Consider the following 24,343-nt stretch of genomic DNA (forward strand, 5'->3'; position numbering starts at 1 on the left):
GCTTGCTAAACTTCCACTCAATCATCATGATGTGGAGATGAAATATGCAAAATTACGTTTAGCAATGAGACAAAATTCTCGGCATCAGTGATGGTTTGCAAGTGCTGTGTTGAACAGGAGAGCAGCAACTACTGAAGTGCATCGAGTAGCAGTATGTGGAACCAACTCCAGGCTTCCTAGTGAAACAATTATCATAAAGTTGTAATGTTTGTTGAAGGAATGTTAACCAGAGCTGGATACATGAAGGACATTATGTTTCTGTTCTTACAATGTCTTTCTTCCAGCTGAGTAATGCTCACACTACCACTCTTTGGATCTGCGACTAGAGTTTAGTAAGGAGCATTGTGTGATACTACATCAGTTTTATTAAGAGCAGTGCTCAGTATATCTGTTCAAAATTTTCATCGTTTAGAACGTGTGTGCCATTATAATGTGGTAAATAGTACGACCGATGAACCAGCTATCAAAAATTTCTTTTAAGACTCTCTCCAACTTGGAACATAAGTATCATCTGGATACAGTAATAGTACATTGCTGCCAAGTATGCATATTGCCCGAGGTCACTTTCAGTAGTTGTGTCATTGAATAAGAATTCTTAGAAGTCATTGTACTGTTTTCTTACTGTGTCAGGTCTAAATTTTCTTGACCACCTGTGCCTTGTGATGGTTAATTTTGATATTCGGAAGTAGTTTGTACATTTGGCTTACGTTCATCAGGGGAATGTCTTATGTTGAAATGCCATCTCATTCGAATTTGTTGTGCTTATTGCAAACACAGAAAAAAGTTACTGGTCCAGGAAACAGTTATGAGCTACCTAAGTCATCGTAAATGGAAAGGAACTTTCTTCAGTAGCTAAGGCACTTCAGTCCAAGTCTGGAACTCTGGTTATCCATGAATTGAGCACAATCCATTCCAAAATCAAACACCAAAGAACTTCCAAATTAACAATGTCGTGAGGAGCACAGACTGGAAGGTTTTTGACATAATACCAAGTACCTGAGTGCGGCCATTCTTTGTTGCTGCAGCGTCTTCTTACATGGAACTGTGCTACACGTTCATGACATCTAGTCCATCAGTTGCATATCTGCCATGTAGTACATTGCTGTCACAGCATTGACTGTAATTTGCAGGTTAGCGGCATCTCCAGGGTACCAATTGATGTTTCTTCTTCAGAGTCTATCAGAGATGTAACATTAACCCCCAAATGACAGTTACAGGTGGAAATGCTGCAGCTGGGGTGTAGTGCTGTTTGGAGGTGGAGAATATAATGTAGCAGCCTGGTTGCCTATGTACATTTTATCTGGTGTAAGTACTGACTTGTACTGCACATTAATGTCCTGCAGCAGAGGTGTGGGGGATGGTGATGCAGCAGGATGGCCTTAGTTGGGAATATGTTGAGAGAGATGGTAGTAGTGGTGTACCCAAGTTGCATTCCATTTCAAGAAGTGAATGGAAGATCAAAGGGATCGAGGAGAGCCTGTGGTGTGATGCAGGCCAAGTCCAGAAATTGTGAGGCTATGATGGTGATGGCAGCAGGTGAGCCACCATATGTTAGACACTGGTGGCAACTGGTGCAGTCCTCAGGAGCACAAGTGGGATAAAAAAAATAACCTGTTCACATATTGAGAAGTGGCAAGCCGTAAATACAATAAAATCAGTTCTGATATTGGACATGAGATGATAGTACATGTGCAACCTCTTCATATGACATTTCCATCATCTGCCCCCCTTTTTAGGAATTTTCTGCACTCTGTAACTTCGTAAACACCTTTGCACTGGTTTAAGCACTGTAAAACCACAGCAAATATACACGGTCCAGTCACATTAATGTGACCACCACCTATGTTAAACATTAATGCAATAACCACGGACTGACAGCAGGGTGCATCACTGGCAGTTCTAACAACCCTACCACAACAAAGGTCAAAATTTAATAATGATTGTAGTGTTGCTCACACTGCTAAATACTGCATTTCTGGGCAACAACAAAGTTATTATGTGGCAGGTGTCATTAGAGCACAGTTAATAAAGTCATTTCATGTAATAATGAATAAACTAGGCACTCATCTTTTCGTGTTTCCCGCGCTGGTCTCGTTGTAAAATCATGGCTCAATCTTCGAAAATCTAGGTGGTGATGATTCCAAGCTCGAATGAAAAGAGGCCTAGGTTTTATTCTGCTATATTCAAAAGTTTTGTAGATGCGCTTCACAAACCATTCTTTAAGATTAAACCTTTCAAAGTTAGCACAATGCTGATGTAAAAAAATAATCAGCACTCTGAATTTAAGTTACACTTCCTTTTTACTGCTTTTGTTGCAATATCACATAACACACAAAACATCACTTCACAATACAAAACATACTTGAAAACATCTTCCTCACTGTTAAAGTTCACATTTTATAAGCTGACTATATTATGCGTCTTTCCCACATGACGTTCAAGACTGGACTTTCTCAAGGTCCGACCTAACTAACTAAAATAATCGCTTACGCGCCCAAAAATCAGAGTTACAAGTACGACAAAGATCATAGTGACAAAAGAAAGAATACACATAAGAATAATATCATTGCAATATAAACATATTGATGTATCAAAGTACCTCTACATTAATGAAATCAAATCTGAATGTTGTCTCAGAAATATGTCAACTACTTAACAGAAGCATAGTAGAATATTACTGGTATCGAGAGGTTCAGGTGAGCTGCCGTAAAGGTTACGTAATTCAAGTACCATTACACAGTGGGGGGAGACCAAAAAATACTGCAGTTGTCATATTTCAGAAGCAGAGCATATTTATCTGACATCCAAAAGAACGTCATCATTGGCTTTGCCTGAGGGTGGAAGCATTTTCTGAAATGGCTAAGTTTGTGAACTGTTCGCAGGCTGCCACAGTTAAAGTATACTGTGGAAAAATGGCGCTGTCCGAAAGTGGCACCAATGGGGCTGTGGTGCGCCACAGGCCACAGTTGACAAGGGTAAACAATAGCTGCAGAGATGTGTGTGGGTGAATAGACGTGCCACTGTTGAGTGACTGACTGCCCAGATGAACCAAGGGGCCATCAACGACTGTTCAGCATACGGTGTTGCTTATAGGTGTCAGCAGCAGGCACCTGATTTATGCACCCACGCTGACTGCTGTTCACAGAGACAAAGGGTGAAATTTGCATGCCAGTACCACAACTGGACATCCACGGAGTTGCAACAGGTGACCTTTTCAGATGAATCACATTTTATGCTCCATTGGACTGCAAGCAAACATCCTGCAACAATCATCAGAAAGATCCAGGCTGGAGGAGAGAGTGTTATGGTCTGTGTAATGTTTTTGTAGCATTCCGTGGGTGATCTCTCCATTCTGCAAGGCACAATGGATCAACACAAGTATGCCTTTATCCTTGTGGGCCATGTCCACCCCTTCAAGCATTTTGTTTTTCCTTGGCACAATGGCATCTATCAGCAGGGTAATGTAGTGTGTCACACAGCTCACGATGTATGTTTTTAATTTGAATAGCACCAGGGTGAGATTACTCTACACGTCTCCACTAAACTCTCTAGACTTAAATTCGACTGATAATCTGTGGGACCACCTTGCTCAGGCTGTTCAAGCCACAGATCTTCACCCAAGAAATCTAGCGCAACTGGACACAGCACTGGTGTCAGCATGGCTTCACACCCCTGTCGGTTTCTTCCAGAACCTCACTGACACTCTTCCTGCATATCTCACAGCAGTCCATACTGCAAAAGGTGGTTAGTCAGGCTTTTGATAGGTTTTCACATTAATGTGGCTGGACAGTGTAGAATGTCTAATTTATTAAGGAGGCTGACACACCTGTGGCCACTAGAAACAGGATAAGAAAGAAGTTCATATGCACATAAATAACTGATCTATTCAACTTGTCAATTTATGGGATCTACATAGTTGCAGTGGTGTTTACCGTTGTTGTGCCAATGGAGGAAACAGTGTTGGGTAGTGCTATTGTGACATATGCTAAGCAGATGGCACGTTTTGCGGTAATACCTGCATTATGTTTTGGTGTGATCAATCACAAATAGCCTATGTCAGAAAGCAGTTAGGGAAGATTGCTGTCATTTGCAGCAGAATTCATTGCTGAGGTGATGGGGAAAAGGCAGTTGGAGGGCAAAGTGGAATAACCAGAATGATGTTATGCTAAAAAAAACTTGTAGAGAACTGTGTAATCGTGTGGCGCCTGCCACAGTGCATTGTGAGGTATCTTGACTTTCTAATGAGCTCTTGTGTTGGCTACTCGTTCATGAGGAAAGTCACAATGTCTGTGTTGCCCTGTAAGTGCAGGTCAGTTGCATTGACATTCCTCATTGGAACACACATTTGCATTGACTACAGTCTGTAGCTAAGCAATTCACACTGTAATGGGTATGATCCTGGCTCCTTCTGCTGACTGAATTGTAGTTGAGTGGCCACCACGTAAGACTTACTCGTTAACTGTGCAAAGATTGTTATGTATGTGTAAAAAGCAGAAAGAATTCTGCTTGACCAAAGGATTTAACTTATTTAATAAACTCAGCATATTCAGAGGAAAGCAAGAAAGGAAAACTGAAAGATTTAATTCAATAAGGTGCCTGAAAAGTGTGTGAAGTGTGTGTGTGTGTGTGTGTGTGTGTGTGTGTGTGTGTGAGAGAGAGAGAGAGAGAGAGAGAGAGAGAGAGAGAGAGAGAGAGAGAGAGAGAGACAAGTACTGTACCTGCTGCAGATGTAACATCTGCTGCAGTGCCAACTGCTGCTAGTGGCATTCAGCAATGCCAAAACCACTACAGAATTGCAGTATATACATGGAATACAGACAATCTCAGTTTTGAGGTGCAGTCTTGGGCAAATTTTTCAAGTAAAATGTGCAGAGACCATTCTGATGCAGGAAACAGTCTAAAACTCATAAAGGCAATGGAGAAGAACTCTGTCAGATGACTAATGGGCTCAGTTCTAAGTTTGAAATTGCAGGTTGTCTGTGAAGTGAGGGTTGTATGTTGCAGCAGCCTAAACCAAAGCCAATCCAAATTAACATGTTCAGGAGCACTGTCTAAAACTGCTTATTTCTTCATTAATGCAAAGCTACTTCAAAATATGATACCACTGGCCACAATGTGAAAATAACAAAAGTAAAAAATATTTCTACCAGCAGTTTGTAACTGTCTTCCTCATTATGAAACAGTTCTTGTTTCTTCGTATGTGTTATATTTAATGCCATTAGTTTTCCAAACAAGTTTTTTATTAGTGCAGTAGTTCAGCATATGATAGTACAAAGGAAAAGAACTGTCAAAGAAGATCATGAAGCATTGTAGAAATATTTTATATGTAAGTTACTTGATTTGTAGACTTACTACAAAGCCTTCCTTCTAAGATTGTCTGTAAATATATGCAATTGCAAGTATTTCTGTATCTCTTAAAGCTTTTCTGTGCCAACTTTTCAGTCAACTCCATATCAATTTCTTACAGTATTATTATTTGTAACAGTGTGTTCCGGCAACCAATTACTAATTTTTTTCAGCATACCAATCTATTACAGAACATGTGTGACAGTGAAAGTTTGGGTCAGGGCTTGAGTGGTACTCTGATAGTCTCACGGTTAAGGCAACTGCTAGTGATAAGTAGCAGGGTCCTGGTCAGGCACACATTTTCACATTTTTAATTTTTTAGATTGGATTCTATTAGGAGGTTTGTGCACCATGACGACACAGCAAGTATGGAAAACAAGAGAAACTTTAGCATTGGTTGTATAAATTTGAAACTTTTTTTATTATTGCATATCAATTTCAATCACAGAGTGATTATCTTCAGTGCAAGACTAAATCCAGTGGACTAGTGTAATTATGTATAAAATATAATTGCAAACAATGACCAATTTGCGCCCCTTAAGAGGCTCCTTTGAAATCACCATACACAGCTGTGTTACAGAGCTGCAGTCTCAATAGAAAGGAATACATAACTCGTAAAAGTGCAGAGGAAGCTAACTCGTAAAAGTGCAAAGGAAGCTATGGCTGCACTTTAGTCGACACACATTGCTATTTTTGTAAGTGCAATAATTAAAACATTTGCTCTTATCTTTCCTGCGTTATTGTACGCAACTCTAGTTACTGAACCCTCAGTGTCGGTGGGTTGCTCAGCCAACTCCCTCATCCATTTCTGTCATTAGAGACTTAGGTGCACTAGATGTACTCCACCAGTTGTTGCCTCAAGAGTTGAATGGTGGAGAGCTCTTACTATGAAAAGATAGCCGTATTGTGAACACATACAAATAATAGATTTTATCATTGCAGCAAAATTGTCCTCGGTGGTGAACTCTCATGCCACCTTTCAGCCTATGCTTGTACGGCTCAGTGGAAAGTGGTCACAAGTGTTCATTCTAGTTGATCACAATTTGGCTTAGTTCTTAATTTCAAACAACACAGTCCCAAAATAAATGATGAGTAACTGAAAACCTCAGCTGCGGCAGGTGTTGTTGATATACCTCGATGTGGACAGCTGAAAATGTGTGCCCCGACTGGGACTCGAACCCGAGATCTCCTGCTTAGATGGCCCCAGTCGGGGCACACATTTTCAGCTGTCCACGTTGAGGTCTATCAACAACACCTGTCGGCAGCTGAGGTTTTCAGTTACTCATCATTTATTAAAGGGAAAAGCTGCACGGTCATCAACAGTAACTGTTCTTTCGAGAACAAGTTACTGTCTTTGTATATACAGTCCCAAAAAGTAAATGACCAAAGTGGATCCACATATGGCAAACTGGGTTCTGATGGGTAAACAGCATGCCTCCAACCCTTGCCCCTTCCCCTTAATACTCCTATCAAGCTTGTGTGGTAAAACTGAAGTGAATTAAAATTTTAAGCTCCAAAAAATGCAAGGAGCTTGCATATTCCTTTAAGTTACCAGAAACATTTTATATACAATTTTGATTTAGAATATTTTTCAGAGAGACTATTCTTTCCGTAGATTAGGTGGTTGCATTTCTAACTGATAAGTTACTGTCATAAACAGAGTGTGTTAAAATGTTTTTGTACTTGTATATGGCCTGGTTTAGTATTTTGCATACATTTTTCAGCCTGTTTCACCCATTGGCTTTGAAGATCAGCACTTGCAACCACCAGCTCCTGTAAAGCAGTTTCTCATATCTCCACCTGCATCTCCACCTGTTGGATGGGTTCCAAGGGATGAGGGTGAACCACTTGTTAACTATGATCTGCTCGCTGCGATAGCTAATCTCACTCCAGGTATGTACCTTCTAGTAAGATAATTGGTATTAACTGTTGCACATTGTGCTACATGCTTATACGCTTAACTGCATTAAGTAATTGTGTCCTAGATTTGTTATGTTAGCCATCTTCTATTCAAATATTATGTTTTCCACTTTAGTTCTGTCATTTAGATGATTTCTATACAAACTAGATTAAATCTTTGCTTTGTTCTTGTCATTACAGTCAACAGTGACCGTTTCATTGTCTTATTAATGGTCTCTCTGGAACTGTAGTAGACCAGTCTCATCCTTCTTTACTGAGTTGCCAAAGTTGAGTGGTCAGCATGTACTTTGGTGTTTCTGAAAATTGCAGCACTCAACAGAAATGGTTAAAAACTCTAAATTCAAAGAGTATGTGCAAAAGAGTGCACTGGCAATAAGTGATTGTTCCATAGATGTGAGGTTAGGTCCGACCCCTCACTATTTTCTAACTGCGCAAAAATCTGTGTTACACCATGCTCAGTTGGTAGGGACTTGAAAATTTCATGTAAACGATAGCACAAAAAATAATGTGAAATCAGCAGTTTTTACTGACACAATGTAAAATAGGCAGTTTTTGTGAAATGTTGCAAACTTTGGCATGTTCCCATTCACATGTAGAATTGTTGTAAATCTGAAGACGTACTAATTTCAGTAGCAGATAGTTAGTGAATTTTAAAATTGCATTTTGACATTTTTTTTCTCAAGTTTTTCTTGTATAATATTAGAGTGAGAGTTCATTTCCTGTGTGAAGAACATGACTCTATATATGACATCAAATGAAAATAGCCCTGTTTCCAATGTATTCCATTCCAGTAAGAGTTTGTCACCTTGAGAGACCATAATATCGTCATGAGTTGCTCTAGTGCACCTCTCATGGATTTAGTGGGCTCCGTTTCAAATAGGGTGAGTGCATGCACTGCACTGTCTAAAATACTTCAAAGTGACCAGAATGCTCTTTTATGAAGCTGTGCTTACACGAACATTATTGCAGGCTACCTGGATCCGTTCCCACTATATATCTTCCCCGATGGTGTCTTGTGCTATAGATGTGCGAGGATAGCGGTAGTGAACTTGTATTGTTGTATCGGCCACCAAATTCACTTAATGTAAGCCCGATGGAACTCCCCCTGTGGGTTCAAAGGTTAGAATAAGCCCGATGTATTCCTCTGCTTGTCTTAAGAAACGACTAAAAGGAGTCTCACACTTTTTGGTCCTAGGAGTTCAAGTCCCATTCTATAGTTTGACCTGCCACTTTCAAAATTCTACAGAAGTGTGGGCTGTGTGGGGAAGGACGCCTTACGTGGTGCACAAGTTATCCATAGTGCTCTTAGATTCGATCTCCTGAATCTCTTGTTGTGGCTTTGCATCTCCACCTGCGCTTCAACTGTTTGGGCGAGGACCCTTTCCAGGGTATGTCATCTTCTGTTGTCTCCTGTCCTCTTTCGCCCCCATGACAATATTAGATTTCTCTGCGCCGAATATCCAGCATGTTAGCCAGTCCATTGTGGTGGGGCCATCATGTATCCATTTGGTGGTAGCCTCCTGACAACACAGTGATTGCACTTCTGATGCCTGAGCCGTAAACTCACCACATATGCCAAGGAGTAAGTGCTTGTCTTCCTGGGGCATCAGGACTCCCGGCAATGGCCATCGTGCCAGTTGCTCCTTAATTGCCTCAGAGCCCCTGGTCAAAGTGGGTGGCATCAGGGCGGATGTCCCGCAATGAAGCGCACTAAGTCATCTCTTGCTGGTGACCATAAAGCACCAGCAGTCTACAAGAAGGGCAAGATCGAACACAATGCCAACAGGTATGGCACTAAATCGTTTCCCTGCCTTGCTACACCATGGGAGGAACATAGGGCTACAGAACGGAGAGAGCCATATTCGCCTCAGTTCTTAGTCTGTAGCAGAACTGATGGGAACTCCTTTCTACGTATGAAGCCTCAATTTTTTGTTGAACACCTTGAGGATAAGTTTGGAGAAGTGACAGCGCAGTCCAAGATGCGAAACAGCGCAGTCTTGATTCAGGTAGCCTTCCCCAGCCCAATCCCGAGTGTTACTCGCCTGTGACAAGCTGGTTGATATTCCTGTTTCCATTGCGATCTCCTCGTGCAGTCTGACGATGAGCTCCGTGCCAATTTAGAGGTGGCGGGGTGTTCATTTCATCCGGCGCGTTTACAGGGGACCCAAAGACAACAGGGTTGCTACCGGTGCCTTCATCTTGGCCTTTGAGGGTGATTCATTGCCTGAAAAGGTCAAGGTGATTAGCACTGTGATGTTAAACCATACATCCCTCCCCCTATGCAGTGCTTTAAGTGCTGGAAGTTCAGGCACATGTCTTCCCGCTGCACTTCCAGTGCTGTATGTCAAGACTGCAGACGTCCACTGCACCCAGATACTCCATGTGCGCCTCCTCCCACTTGCATCAACTGTGGAGAGCACCACTCCCTCTGCTTGCCAGAATGCCCAGTGCTCCAAAAGGAGCAGAAAATCATGGAGTACAAGTCCCTGGACCAGTTGACTTACACAGAGGCTAAACGTAAATTTGAAAGATTACACCCCATTGGGTTGACGTCGACATATGCTGCAGCTACATCAACATCATTGTCTCAAGTGCCAGTGGTTCCTCATTCTGTGCCACAAACTGTGGGTTCTCTGGGCCACCAGAATACATCTGCCCCCTTGGTGGTAGGGGGCAAATCTTCCTCTGTTGCTCCCAAAGCACCTACTTCGGGAGCAAGACCCCTCCCCCTTGCTGGAGAAGCAACAGCCCCCTCCGGCTCCTCTCGTGCGGAAGGGGTCCCTTGGGGCCCTCTCTCCCAAGGTCTCCACTAATGCCACGGCGGACACTCACCAGTGGCTTAAGGAGCCAAAAGCTGGTGGAAGAAGTGCTCCACGGTCTTCCTCCGTGCCTGAAACTGCTAACTGCTTTGGAGAAATCTTCCCAGCAAGCCCCTAAAGAGAAACAAGAGAGCAAGCAAACTTAAGTAGTAGTCCGCTAAGAAACAGCACCCTCTGGTGGCACACCACCACCACACCCTATCAACTCCACATCTTAGGATGCAGTGGAGATTTTAGCATCCCCTGTAGACCTGGATCTCAATGATGCCTCAACCACCATAGAAATGGATACAAATATTCAATCAGTGGCAGTAGGTGACCCTGAGGCATAACCTGCCTCCTTGCGCACTTCATGCCTTCCCAGCCTCACGATAATGTCATGCTCCAGCACAATTATGGCGGTTTTTTCCTCCACCTGGCTGAGCTACAGCAACTCTTAAGCTTCACACCAGATTTCTGCATTGCCCTTCAGGAAACCCAGTTCCCAGAAATGTGGACCCCTGCCCTCTGCGGCTATAAGGGATATTACAAGAACTGTAGTGACTATAATAGAGTATCAGGTAGAGTTTGTGTCTATGTCCTGAACTCAGTATGCAGTGAATCTATGCCCCTTCAAACCCCTCTTGAAGCTGTGGCTGTCAGGATAAGGACAACGCAGGTAATAACTGTCTGCAACGTAGATCTTCCTTCAGATGGTGCAGTACCCCTGAATGCATTGGCTGCACTGATTGATCAACTCCCTAAACTTTTCCTACTTTTGGGAGATTTTACCGCTCATAACCCCTTGTGGGGTGGGACAGTGCTTACTGGCCAAGACAGAGATGTCGAAAATTCACTGTCACAACTCGACCTCTGCCTCTTAAATACAGGTGCCCCCCCCCCCCCCCCCACATTTCAGTGTGGCACGTGGCACATATTCAGCCACTGACCTCTTGGTTTGCAGTCCTGGCCTTCTCCCATCTATCCACTGGAGAGCACATGATGACCTGTTTCGTAGTGACCACTTCCCCATCTTCCTGTCACTGCCCCGGCGTGAGGCACATGGGTGCCTGCCCAGATGGGCTTTAAACAAGGCATGCTGGGTGCTTTCACCTCTGCTGTCTCTGTTGAATCTCCCCCCACGTGGTAACATTGATGTGGTGGTTGAGCAGGTAACTATGATCATTTCTGCAGCAGAAAATGCGATCCCTCATTCTTTAGAGTGCCCCCGGCGAATGACAGTCCCTTGGTGGTCGCCGGAAGTTGCTGAGGCAATTAAGGATCATCAGCAAGCTCTACAGCGGCATAAGCAGCACCCTTCCCTGGAGCACCTCATAACTTTTAAACAGCTCCATGCCCACGTTCGCCAGTTTATCAAAAGACAGAAACAGGAGTGACATACGTCACCTTCCCAAGTATGGGCAAAGATCAAATGAGTTTTTGTGTACCAGACCCCAACAGGTGTTCCCAGTGTTAACACAAATAGCATGTTATCTACAGACATAAATGCAATTGCTGAGCACTATGCTCGCACCTCTGCGTTGGAGAATTGCCCCCCAGCCATTTGCACTCTCAAACGGTGGATAGAAGGGTAAGTCCTGTTGTTCACTACATGCCACAGTGAACCCTATAACGCCCCATTAACAGAATGGAAGCTCCTCAGTGCCCTTGCACATTGCCCGAACACTGCTCCTCGGTCAGATCGGATCCACAGTCAGATGATTAAACATCTCTCGTGTGACGACAAGCGGCATCTCCTCGTGATCTTCAACCGAATCTGATGCAATGGCGTCTTTCCATCACACTGGCAGGAAAGCATAGTCATACTAGTGCTCAAACCCAGCAAAAACCCACTTGATGTGGATAGCTATTGGCCCATCAGCCTCACCAACATTCTTTGTAAGCTGCTGTAACGTATGGTGTGTCAGTGGTTGGGTTGGGTCCTGGAGTCACGTGGTCGACTGGCTCGGTGCCAGGGTGGTTTCCACCTGGCTCGCTCTACCACTGATAATCTTGTGTCCCTCAAGTCTGCCACCCGAACAGCCTTTTCCAGATGCCAACCCCTTGTTTCCATCTTTTTTTGATGTACAAAAAGCCTGTGACACCACCTGGCGACATCATATCCTTGCCACATTATATAAGTGGGGTCTCCGAGGCCTGCTCCCAATTTTTATCCAGAATTTCCTGTCACTTCTTACTTTCCATGTCCAAGTTGATGCCTCCTGTAGTCCCCCCCCCCCCCCCCATATCCAGGAGAATGGGGTCCCACAGGGCTATGTAATGAGTGTATTTCTTTTTTTTAGTGGCCATTAACATTCTAGCAGCAGCTGTAGAGCCATCCATCTCACCCTCTCTGTATGCAGAGGACTTCTGCATTTCGTACTGCTCCACCAGTACTGGTGTTGCTGAGCGGTGCCTACAGGGAGCCATCCACAAGGTGCAGTCATGGGCTCTAGCCCACAGTTTGCAGTTTTCGGCCACTAAGTCGTGTTATGCACTTCTGTCGGCATCGTACTGTTCATCTGGAACCACAACTTTACCTTACTGATGATCTCCTCACTGTAGTGGAGACAGTCCTAAAAATTGATATGCCTGATTGACTTGGCTTCCTCACCTTTGTCAGCTTAAGCGGAAGTGCTGGTAGCATCTCAGTGCCCTCCACTGCCTGAGCAACACCAACTGGGATGCAGATTGCTCTATGCTGCTGCAGCCCTACAGAGCCCTTGTTCAATCCCACCTTGACTATAGGAGTCTGATTTATGGTTCGGCGGCACCCTCAGCATTGTATTTACACAACCCAGTACACCTCTGTGAACTTCGACTAGCAACTGGAGATTTTAGGACGAGTCCAGGACCAGCATCCTGGCGGAGACTGGAGTGTCCCTCCATTGCAGGTCAGGCGTGTACAACTGCTCGCCAGTTATGTTGCACACGTCCATAGTTCTCCAGTGCATCCGAATTACCGTCTACTTTTCCCACGCATGGCGGTTCATCTCCCACATCGGTCGGCGACCCAGGTCAGGGCTTACAATTGCAGTTCGCATCCAATCCCTGCTATCTGAACTGGAGTCCTTGCCTTTACCACCTATACTCAAGGTCCATTCGCGTGCACCTCCATGGTGTACACCTAGGCTGCGGCTTTGCCTGGACCTTTCACATAGCCCAAAGGACTGAGTTCACCCTGCGGCTTTCCACTGTCACTTCCTCTCGATTCTTGACATGTACCGAGGCCATGAAGTCATTTACACCGACTTCTCGACGGCTGATGGTCACGTTGGCTTCCCATATATCCATGGAGGACATATTGATCAGCATTCCTTGCCCGATAGCTGCAGTGTTTTCTCTGAACTGACTCCTTGAGCGGCATACAAGCTATCGACAGTGCTACCCTCGTCATCCTTTGGTAGCGACCATCCAGGAGTCCATCTATGCCCTGGAACGGTCCGGTCGTTCAGTGGTGTTTGTGTGGACCCCAGGACATATCGGAATCTCAGGCAATGAACTTGCTGACAGGCTGGCCAAACAGGCAACACGGAAACCGCTTATGGAGATCGTCATTCCAATAACTGTCCTGTGTTTGTTTTTACGCCGCCAGGTTTTTCAGCTTTGGGAGATGGAATGGCATAGTCTCAGTACGCACAACATACTGCGTATTGTTAAAGAGACTATGTATGTGTGGCAGTCCTGCATGCGGGCCTCTCGCAGTGACTCTGTGGTTCTCTGCCGGCTCCGCATTGGCCATGCTTGGGTGACCCATGGCTACCTCCTGCACCATGAAGACCCGCCTCAGTGTCGATGCGACGCCCGGGTGACAGTGGCCCACATTCTGGTGCACTGTCCCACTTTGACTGCCCTGTGACGAAATCTTCAGTTACCGAACTCGCTGTCGCTAATTTTATCTGACAACATCTCATCAGCTGATTTAATTTTACGTTTTATTTGTGATGGTGGGTTTTATCATTTGATGTAAGTTTTAGTGCATGTCTCTCTGTGTCCTCCACCCTAAAACTTTTGGGGTGGAGGTTTTAATGTGTTGCAGAGTGACTGGCTTCTCCTTTTTATTCTCATGGTAAGCCAGCCATGGTGATCTGTTTTGTTGTTTTAATTTCTTCTACCTGTTTTTTGCGTTCCTGTGCTTTTCTTCTCCCCTTTTGTCCATTTACATGTTTGTTGCCCTTCTGTCGTTCTTGTCGTTTTTTCTTTCTCTCCTTTTTCAGTTGTTAGTCTAGCATGTTGTATTCTCACCCTTGTGACATTGTTTTATTCGGAGCAAGGGACTGATGACCTAGCAGTTTTGTCCCCCCCTCCCCGCTCCCCTCTTTCAAACCCACCTGATGGAACGCATCTGTGATGCTGATGGGTGCCAGTTCCAATTATAGGAATTGCTTGACTGGCGCATAGACATCTGGTGCCACATTCCTCGAGAAATGTACAAAGGACTTGTTGAATCCATGTGCTGCCTTGGATTGCTACCACAGGTCCCATGGAATACCAGACAAATGTCCCCTATAGCATAATGTTGCCCCCAGCAGGCTGTGGCTGTCTCTGTGGCATGGTTTGAGTGTAGAGTATCCATTGGCCTGGATGACCATGTATCTGGGCAAAACCAGGCAGTATGATCCTGTATCAAGTTTTGATAACCATACGCCCACTGCAATGGCAGGGATGATATTCTTGGGTCACCATGGGAACTGGAAGGGGCCTTCGACTGCAGAGCCCCACGTTCAACAATGTGCACTGAATGGTGTACTCTAAAACACTTCCCACCAAGTGCTCAGCTTGGTGACCCCAGGTTCCTGAGCTGGGGACTGGTAAGCACCACCAGTCCTCTGTTACCGTAAGCTCTGCGCATGCTTCAGTGACCACTGTGTGCCACGGCAGTGTAATGTTGTGTGTTTTGTAGAACGGCAGTCTTTGGCTTCACCGCCTGGCCCATGAAGGAGGTACACACCTCCGTAAAAGAAACCTCAACCTCGAAGTGTGCTACATGCTGATGTAGCATGTAGCTATGGATCGACCTCATCAAACAACTATTCCTGATGGGACGGGTGTACCGTCAGGTAGTTCCTACAACCACTCATCAAAGGGAGCTGGTTGGTCAGTCCTCCCAAGAAGTATTTGCAGAATCATAGTGACAGGACACTAGTGTGCTATAGCACTTTCATTGTAATCAAGAGAACAGGGGGAATGTTTGAGGTGGTGTCCCTTTTCTATATTCACAAGGCATTGGAGGGTTTTCTGGGTCCCTAAAAAGTCTCTAATGACATCGTAATGGAACACTACTAGTTGAAACTGCTACTTCAAACCAACTATCTGAGTTTCTGGGGAATAAGGCCTTAGGTGACTATCCAGTCAAGGCTGAGTTGCATAACACCCTTAACTTCTGTAAAGGTGTGGTTACCTGCTCCAATACAATGGAGATGGACCCTGTGGAGTTACATGAAGAATGGAAAAATATGGGCATCACAAAAGTGCAGAACTATGAGGAGAGTCAATGGCACATTGTAAAAATCTGCAGCATATATTCTAACATTTAGCACTCCAGAATTACCTGAACACATCCTTGCAGGCGATACCCACCTTAAGGTTTGCCCGTTTGTTCCTAACCCAGTGCATTGCTTCAAATGTCAAAGATTTGGCCATACCAGTGTGGGATGTAACGGGAGGGCTTCATGTAGAAATTATAGAGGCTCAGCCCACAAATCAGACAGTTCTTGTACACTTCCTCCAAAATGTATAACCTGCTGAGGGGATCATCCAGTATGGAGCAGAAAGTGTGAGGTTTACAACGAGGAAAGGAATATTCAGGAGCTGAAAGTCATGATACTCATACCCTATGGTGAAGCTAAAAAAGCTTTCAGAGCTATGCAACCTCCAGGTTTTGCTATTTCTTTTGCATCCACCCTAAAGAAGCCAATTCCCAAGTGTGATGCCTCCACACAAACTGAGACCACAGACTCAAATAGGAGAACATGCACTTGTCATTGTGCCTTGGGGGGGGGGGGGGGGGGGGGGGACAAGTTACAGCTGAACCGGAAGTCATTCAGAAGCTGTCGGTGATGGGTTTACAACTAAGCCGTCCCCTCAAGCCAAGCAACCAACTCCTCCTATAAGTAAGGAAAAACACCCTTCAGAAAGTAGTTCAGAGTTGAAGAAAGTGGCGGTTAAATCTTCAGATCGCTGAGCTCTCTCCCTCTCAGCTGGGAACTTTACTCTTGGGGATATGGGATTCCACTTGGGGGAACCAGAGAGCTGAACACCAGCTGACATTCTCCCTAACCTCTCAGGTAAATCACCGCCTCGGAGGCAGAAAGTCAAGAACAACCATCTCTAATTAACGGCTCCCACAGGGACTTCTGTGTTGCAGTGGAATTTACATGGATACTGGTCACATTTGGAAGAATTACAGCTCCTGGTCCAGGAGAAACTGTTCGGCATCTGCTTGCAAGAAACTCATTTTAAAGTCACCAACACACCTGCATTACACTGGACTCGCATTCAGGAGGACGACGGTTCAATCCTGATTTAGGTTTTCCGTGATTTCCCTAAATCGCTCCAGGCAAATGCCGGGATGGTTCCTCTGAAAGGGCACGGCCGACTTCCTTCCCCATCCTTCCCTAATCCGATGAGACCGATGACCACGCTGTCTGGTCTCCTTCCCCAAAACCAACCAACCACACCTGCATTAAGGGATTACCACCCCTACAGGAAGGAGGATATGACTGGAGACAGGGTTGCTGTGGAAGTGTAGCACCATTTAACATCACAGTGTGTTCTTTATTTCTTCTACATCATGATCCTTTAAAATTCAGATGCACTGACAGAGCTCTTCTGGGCACTCCCACTCCAATTCCTCCATCGGGAATCGTGGGGGGGGGGGGGGGGGGACGACACTCAATGAGCTGTGAGGCTCAGCTACCACTTGCTCCAGGGATCGAGTTCTTAGAATATCTGCCTTTTGAACTGTGGACAGGTGACACACATTTGCACCACTGAAGTGTGTTTTTCAATCATTGACCTTTGATTTTGCTCTCCAGCTATTGCAGACTTGGTTCAGTGGCAAGTGGCTACAGGTTTCCATTCTAGTGATCACTTCCCACTGTGGACCTATCTACTGATTTGGATGGTGATTAACAGGAGACAATGAAGGTGGATGATTGAAAGTGCAAATTGGTTTCCGTAAAGTTGACAGGCTATTTTTGAACAAAAGGATCGTGCACAGGAGATAGTGGCCCATATCACTTCTGAGATCCAATGGGCTGCTGCAGAGTCCATCCCCCAGTCTAGCAACCATCTCAGACAATAGCTTGTATCTTGTTGGAATGACGACTGTTTCTTGGCAATCAGAGCCACATGAAACGCTCTGGGGCACTTCAAACACCATCCAACTACAGAAAACCCTCATGCCTTCAGATCCGCGAGAGCACATGCAAGGCGAGTGATAAAAATATGGAAGAGGGATCCCTGGCAGGAATTAACAACATCCATTAAGTGGTCCACTTCCACTGCAAAAGTTTGTGAATGAATAAGGCTGATTTCAGGCAAGGGCAGTACACATCCCCATACAGCCTTGTCAAGGAATGGCATCGTGGTGGATGCACCTAAAAACATGGCTCAGGTTTAAGCTGAACACTTTCGTACAGTCACTGTGTCATCCAGGCAAGCTCCTGCTTTTCAGGTGTTCTGCAGGACTGCAGAGATGATGAAGCTCCATTTCTTCTTGCATTATGAGGAAATCTACAACATTCCATGCTACATGTGGGAACTGGAATCAGCTCTGTCTGTGGCCATAGACACTGCACAGGACCTGATGAGGTTCATTATGCCATGCTCTGTCGTCTGTGCCCTGAAGCAGAAGGGCAGCTCCTCTCTTATTTCAGTTAGATCTAGTTTGATTGATAGTACCCCATGACTTTGAAGGAAGCAATATTAATGTTCAAGAGAGTGGGGTCCCCCAAGGCAGTGTACTTAGTGTCACATTGTTTGCCATTGCTGGCAGTGGCATTTCCTCAACAGTCATGAGCTCTTCGTTTGTGGATGACTTCACAATCTTCCTTTACTCCTCTGATCTTATAATGACGAGGCAGCGACAACTGCCCAACAGGAGGCTGGGAACCTGGGCCAAGACAACTGGTTTTCAGTTCTCACCAGAGAAGACCACATTTGTCAGTTTTAACCGTACTTATTGAAGTTTTATCCAACCATTGCTCACAAAGGGAGACAATATTTTACATTTTTGGGCTTATTGGTTGACTCAAAATTAACTTGCCTCCCACACGAGACCTACAAACAAAGAGTTTCCAGTTATTGAATATTTTCAAATGCCTTAGTGGAAAAGTATGAGGAGCTGAGAGGTTCTGCCCCCTGCAATTTTATAGGGCATTTGATTGATCATGTTTAGATTATGGCAGCATGGTCTGTGGATTAGCCCATATTTCCTACCTCAAGATGTTAGATGGTGTCCACCATAAGGGCATTCTGATATTGACTGGACCAGCCCAGTTCGGACTCTGTGTGCAGAGGCTGGTGAACCACAACTTTAGATTCGGCGATGTATCCTTTTGGCTTGACAGGCACTGAAAATCCCAGCATCATCTCAGTCGTTGTCATTTAGTGCAGTGGTCCAACCCAACTTTGAACGGCTGTTCAGGAATTGGCCACATGCGACCAAGCCATTCGGGATATGTGCTACTGACTGTCTCAAGAATCTGGATCTGTCAGACCTCCAAATAGAGAGCAAGTGATGGAACGCATTGCCACCTTGGTGTCTTCAGAGGCTCAAAGTGGTTTTAAGTGTGGCATGGTACAAGAAAAATTGTACTCCAGATTACGTTTTTACAAATTTTTTCTTCGATTTTAAGTACATACCACAGTTCATGCAGATGGATCCCAGCAAGAGATTGTCCTCAGTTGTTCTGCTGTTTTCCCTCATAGGATTTTCAAAGTGCATCTTCTGGGAAAATTTAGAAATTATGATGCAGAGTTATATAGCATTATGATGGCACTGGAGAGGATTCACTTGGTTAGTGCACTATAAACACTTCACCAAATATATAGAGTAGACCAGTTGATTTGGCTCATCTGTCCGGCCAGCACATGTGCAATTTTGCCTGCTAAATAAATCTGCTTTAAAGAAAACAGCCGGCCGGAGTGGCCGAGCAGTTCTAGGCGCTACAGTCTGGATCCGCGCGGCCGCAACGGTCGCAGGTTCGAATCCTGCCTCGGGCATGGATGTGCGTGATGTCCTTAGGTTAGTTAGGTTTAAATAGTTCTAAATTCTAGGGGACTGATGACCTCAGAAGTTAAGTCCCATAGTGCTCAGAGCCATTTGAACCATTTTTAAAGAAAACAACATCAGGAAACTTGCTTTCTGGATGCACCTCATACATTGCACTTTCTAAAAAAAAAACCCAACAAATTAAACTATTTCATTTCCAGTTCCTAATACTAATTTTGCATGATCCTCCCATTTCATATTGTTTCTTAGGATGGGGTCCATAAAATTCTGCTATCATTTCAAAATATCGTAACTTGAAAACTATTAGAGAGAGAGCATCATGGTTTGCTGTGAAACATTTCTCTCCCCCCCCCCCCCCCCCCCCACTCTCTCTCTCTCTCTCTCTCTCTCTCTCTCTCTCTCTCTCTCTCTCTCTCTCTCTCTCTCTCTCTCTCTCTCTCTCTTTCTTATCCCAGATTTTCATTGTATGCCTCACTCATCACTCACAGAACATCAGTGCAATATTAGTTCTGCCCATGTATGGGTCAGCATTGCCACATCAACAGTCTGATTGCTTCATTAATTCGTGCACAAAAGGTAGCAGTGTTATTGACTGGTGTTGTGTACACGGTATCCTTTACATAATCCCATAAAAGTAGTAGTCTAATGGCATGACAGTAGGAGAGCACAGAGGCCATGCGATGTGGCCATGACAACCCATCTGTGCCTCAGGAAATGTTCTGCACATCCCGCACAGGCAGACTCCAATGTGGAGGTGCACCATCATGCTGTAAGATGGACAGCTGCAGCTCTTCTCTCTGTGGTAACAGGAACTATATGAGCATGCTCAAGTAAAAATTTCGTGTTATGGTTTTCTCTGCAAAGAAAATTGGATATATCACACTATGATGTATAAGGCCACACCAAAAATTAAGCTTTTGACTACTGCTGATAGGTTCATCTATGCTGTGTGGGTTTTTGGCATCCCAAATCATAATCCTGTGGTGATTAAAATGTCCAGAAATGTCGAACATTTCTTCATCTGAAAACACACATTTTCTGATTGTCAGTTGCTCGCCGTGCCCTACCATACTGGCACTGATAATTTTATAGTACTGTTGTCACAGATTTGGATTCTGCATACCATATGACACATTGTGCCTTCTGCTGGTCTGCCACAATTTTGATGCACTCATAGTCAAATCTTCTACAAAAGGCAAGGAAAAACTTTGAGATATGCTAAACATTTTACAAGAAACCACAATTCTGTATCTAAAATAGCTTCCAAGCTACAATTTTTTAAAATGATTGTGGGTCTTCGAGGACACATTGTATTATTACTAAATATTTGCAGGAGGTAACATGCTCAAGATATTCTCCACTACTCTCATAATCAGATCAGGCTGTTTCTCTTTGTTATCTTGCATTAAATAGCACTATGCTAAGTGTAAATTTTGTCAAAGCCTTTCTGCATTTCCGTATGATTGTCCAATGACAATATTTTCCAGTAAACAGCATTCTCAGAAATCGCTCTTATATTGCTCTTGATCCAAGCTCATAAGTAGTTTGTACACATGGAGAACATTAGAGGTAATATTACACTTCCTCGGGCACACTCTATGTAGCGAACTTGTGCCTCTTAATACATCTTTGGAGGCTGTGGCTGTCTGGATAACGAAATTTCAGGCTATTACCATCTGCAATTTTACCTCCTTCCCAATGGTGACTTGTCTCAGAACATATTATTTGCATTGGTTTCGTAGCTCACCCCCACATCTGCTAACCTTGGGTGATTTCAACATCCATAACCCTTTGTGGGATGGACCACAATCACTGGCAGCAGTAAAGACCTCAAAAACTTTCTGGCACAACATGACCTTTGTCTCTTGAATACTTGTACCCCCACACACTTCAGTGGTGCAAGAAACCGTCTAGGCCCATCCATCCACTGGAAAGTCCACAATGACCTGTGTGGTAGTGACCACTTCCCAATCTTCCTGTCCCTCCATCAGTGTCACTCCTTTGGACTCCTGCTCAGATGGGCTGTCACCTGTGCTGATTGGGGTGCTTTTGCCTGTGTTGTTGCCCTTAGCTCCCCGCCGCATGGAGATATCAATGAGGTAGTCCAGAATACAACTACAGCCATTCTTTTGGTAGCTGATTTAGCGATCCCCTGTTCCTTGGCCCACCTCAACAGAAGACAATATCTTGGTGGTTGTCAGAAATTGCAGAGGCCGTTAGAGACCGTAGGCAGACTCACCAGCACCATAAGTGGCACCCATTGATGACCTCATAGTCTTTAAGTGGCTCCGTGCCCACGTCTGCCACCTAATAAAATGACAGAAGCGAGAATGCTGGAACGGTAAGTTTCAACCACCAGACCCTGTTCCTCTGCTTCCAGGTTTGGACGCAGATCAGATGTCTCTATGGATACCAGACACCTGCATGTGTACCTGGTATTACCTTGAATGGCACTGTCTACACTGACCCAGATGCCGTTGCTGAACATTTTGCTCTACATTATGCTCATGCCTCAGTGTCTGAGAATTATCAACCTGCCTTTTATGTTCTAAAACAATGGATGGAGCAAAAGCAATTATCTTTCACTACATGCCACCTGGAGCCGTATAATACTCCATTCAGTGAGTGGTAATTCATCAGTCATAGCCCACTGCCATTATACAACTCTGGGGCCAGACAGCATCCACAACCAAATGATGAAGCACCTACCGGTGGATTGCCAGCATCATATCCTTGCCAGCTTTAACCACATCTGGAGCAAGGGGGAGTTCCCATCATAGTGGGGAGAAAGTATCACTGTCCCAGTGCTCAAACTGGGTAAGCACCCTATAGGAGTGGACAGTTATCGCCCAATAAGTCTCACCAATGTTCTCTGTAAGTTGCTTGAATGCATGGTGAGATGGCTGCTGTGTTGGCTCCTTGAATCTTGTGGTCTTGTGGCTCCACCCCAGTGTGGTTTTCTCCAAGGCCATTCCACTACTGGTAATCTGGTGTATGCTGTCTGAACAGCATTTGCCCAATGTCAACATCTTATAGCCATCTTCTTTGACATGCAAAAGGCTTATGACACAACATGATGACACCATATCCTTGCTACCTTACACGAATGGGGTCTCTGGGGTCCGCTCCAGATTTTTATCCAGAATTTCCCGTCGCACCATACATTCTGGGTTTTAGTTGGTGCTTCCTACAGTACCACCACCCCCCCCCCCCCCCCACTCCCGCACCCCCCGCCCCACCCCATCAAAGAGTATGGTGCCCCACATGGCGCTCTACTGAGTGTCTGTCTCTCTTTCTAGTAGCCATCTAGTAATCTAGCAGCAGCTGTGGGGCCCTCAGTATCACCCTCCTTGAGTGCTAATGACTTTTGCCTCTACTGTCGCTCCTCTAGTGTGAGTGTCGCTGAATGTTGACTGCAAGGCACCATAGAAAAGGCACAGGCATCGGCCCTCACCCAAGGCTTTCGGTTTTCAGCCACCAAGATTCAAGCCGTGCACTTCTGTTGATGTCGTACTGTTCACATCTAGAACTTTACCTCAACAAACAACTACACAGTACGATGGAAACACACAACTTTAAAGGACTGATCTTCGATTCTCGGTTGACATGGATTCCCTGGATTTGTCAGCTTAAGTGGAATCTCTGGCGGCTCCTTAACACACTTCACTGCCTGAGTAACACTATCTGGGGTGCAGATTTAACTACCTTTCTGCAGTTTTACAAAGCTTTGATACAATCCCGTTTTGATTATGGGACTCTGGCATACAGTTCAGCATCACCCTCAGCACTGCAAATACTGGATCCGGTACACCACTGTGGGGATCGACTTGCGACAAAAGCCTTCGAACTAGCCCTTTGAACCGCGTATTTGTGGTGGCAGGGGTCCCTCTGTTGTGGATCAGGCACCAACAGCAGCTTGTCAATTATGCTACCCATGTTTGCAGCTCCCCTAAGCGTCCGAGCTACCGTGTTCGCTTTCCAAAAACGGAAATTCGTCACCCACAATTGTGGCCCAATCCCCATCTGGCCAGACCTATCTGACCTCCAATTGTTTCCTTTTCCACCTGTCCTCCGGGCCCACTCATGTACTCCAAGGTGTATCCCTCGGGCACAGCTTTGTCTTGACCTATCATAAGGTCCAAAAGGCTCAGTCTCTCCCAGGGCCCATTGCCACCAATTTTTCTCCACCCGCAGCGACTATTTGAGCAGTTTGCAAGCTCTTGACCAGTATTACCCTAGCTATCCCTTTGTCATTGCTTTTCAGGATTCCCTGTGTGCCCAAGAGCAATGTGGATGCTCAGTGACCTTTGTGTAGACCCCAGGCCACATCGGGATCCCAGGGAATGAACTTGCTGATAGCCTGGTCAAAGTGGCTACCACCAAACCAACTTTTCAGATCAGTATTCTGGGAAAAAACCTCAGATTGGTATTATGTCATCAAGTTTTAGGAATACAGAATGGCTCACGCTTCAAAGGAGACTGTGCAGGTCCTCCATGCAGGCCTCTCACAAGGACTCTGCCATCCTTTGCTGACTCCGCATTGGTCATATCTGACTGACTCGTGGTCATCTCCTCTGTCGCGAAGACCCACCCCACTGTTGTCACGGTTCCCGTTTGATGGTGGTCCACATTTTGCTGGACTGTCCCAGCCTAGCTGCCCTGTGGCTTTCACTTAATCTCTATGACTCACTACCCATGGCATTAGAAGATGATGCCTCAGCAGGTAGTTTTAAGTTTTATTCATGAAGGGGCCTTTTACCACACTCTTTGAGGGAGGGCCGCTTAACCTCATTGGCCCATTAAGGGGTTTGCAGAACACTTTGTTGCCTCCACTGCTCAGACCGGACTGCAGCTGTCTGGGCTTGGTGTTCCAGCCTGATCCTCACCCTCACCTGTTCTTTTACTATTCTTTCCCCCTGTTGTTCATCTTTTGTCTCTGTGTGCTTCTCTTGCCCTGTCTGTGTTGCTAGTATTTCCTAGGCTATTTCTAAGTGGAGTACCTTTGGTAAGTGGTAGGGTTGGGGGATGTATGTCCCTTCAT

At 45.1% G+C, this 24,343-nt stretch overlaps 1 protein-coding gene across 1 annotated transcript in view; it reads left to right on the forward strand.

Moving 5' to 3' along the window:
* Positions 1 to 24,343, forward strand: part of LOC124555192 (protein sarah) — a 45,955-nt gene that overhangs the window by 17,395 nt on the left and 4,217 nt on the right. Inside the window, exon 4 of the mRNA XM_047129037.1 lies at positions 7,071 to 7,239. Coding sequence (XP_046984993.1) covers positions 7,071 to 7,239 — 169 coding nt within the window. The remainder of the gene's footprint in view (positions 1 to 7,070; positions 7,240 to 24,343) is intronic.

This window comes from Schistocerca americana, chromosome X (genome assembly GCF_021461395.2).
Source record: "Schistocerca americana isolate TAMUIC-IGC-003095 chromosome X, iqSchAmer2.1, whole genome shotgun sequence".
Lineage (NCBI taxonomy): Eukaryota > Metazoa > Arthropoda > Insecta > Orthoptera > Acrididae > Schistocerca > Schistocerca americana.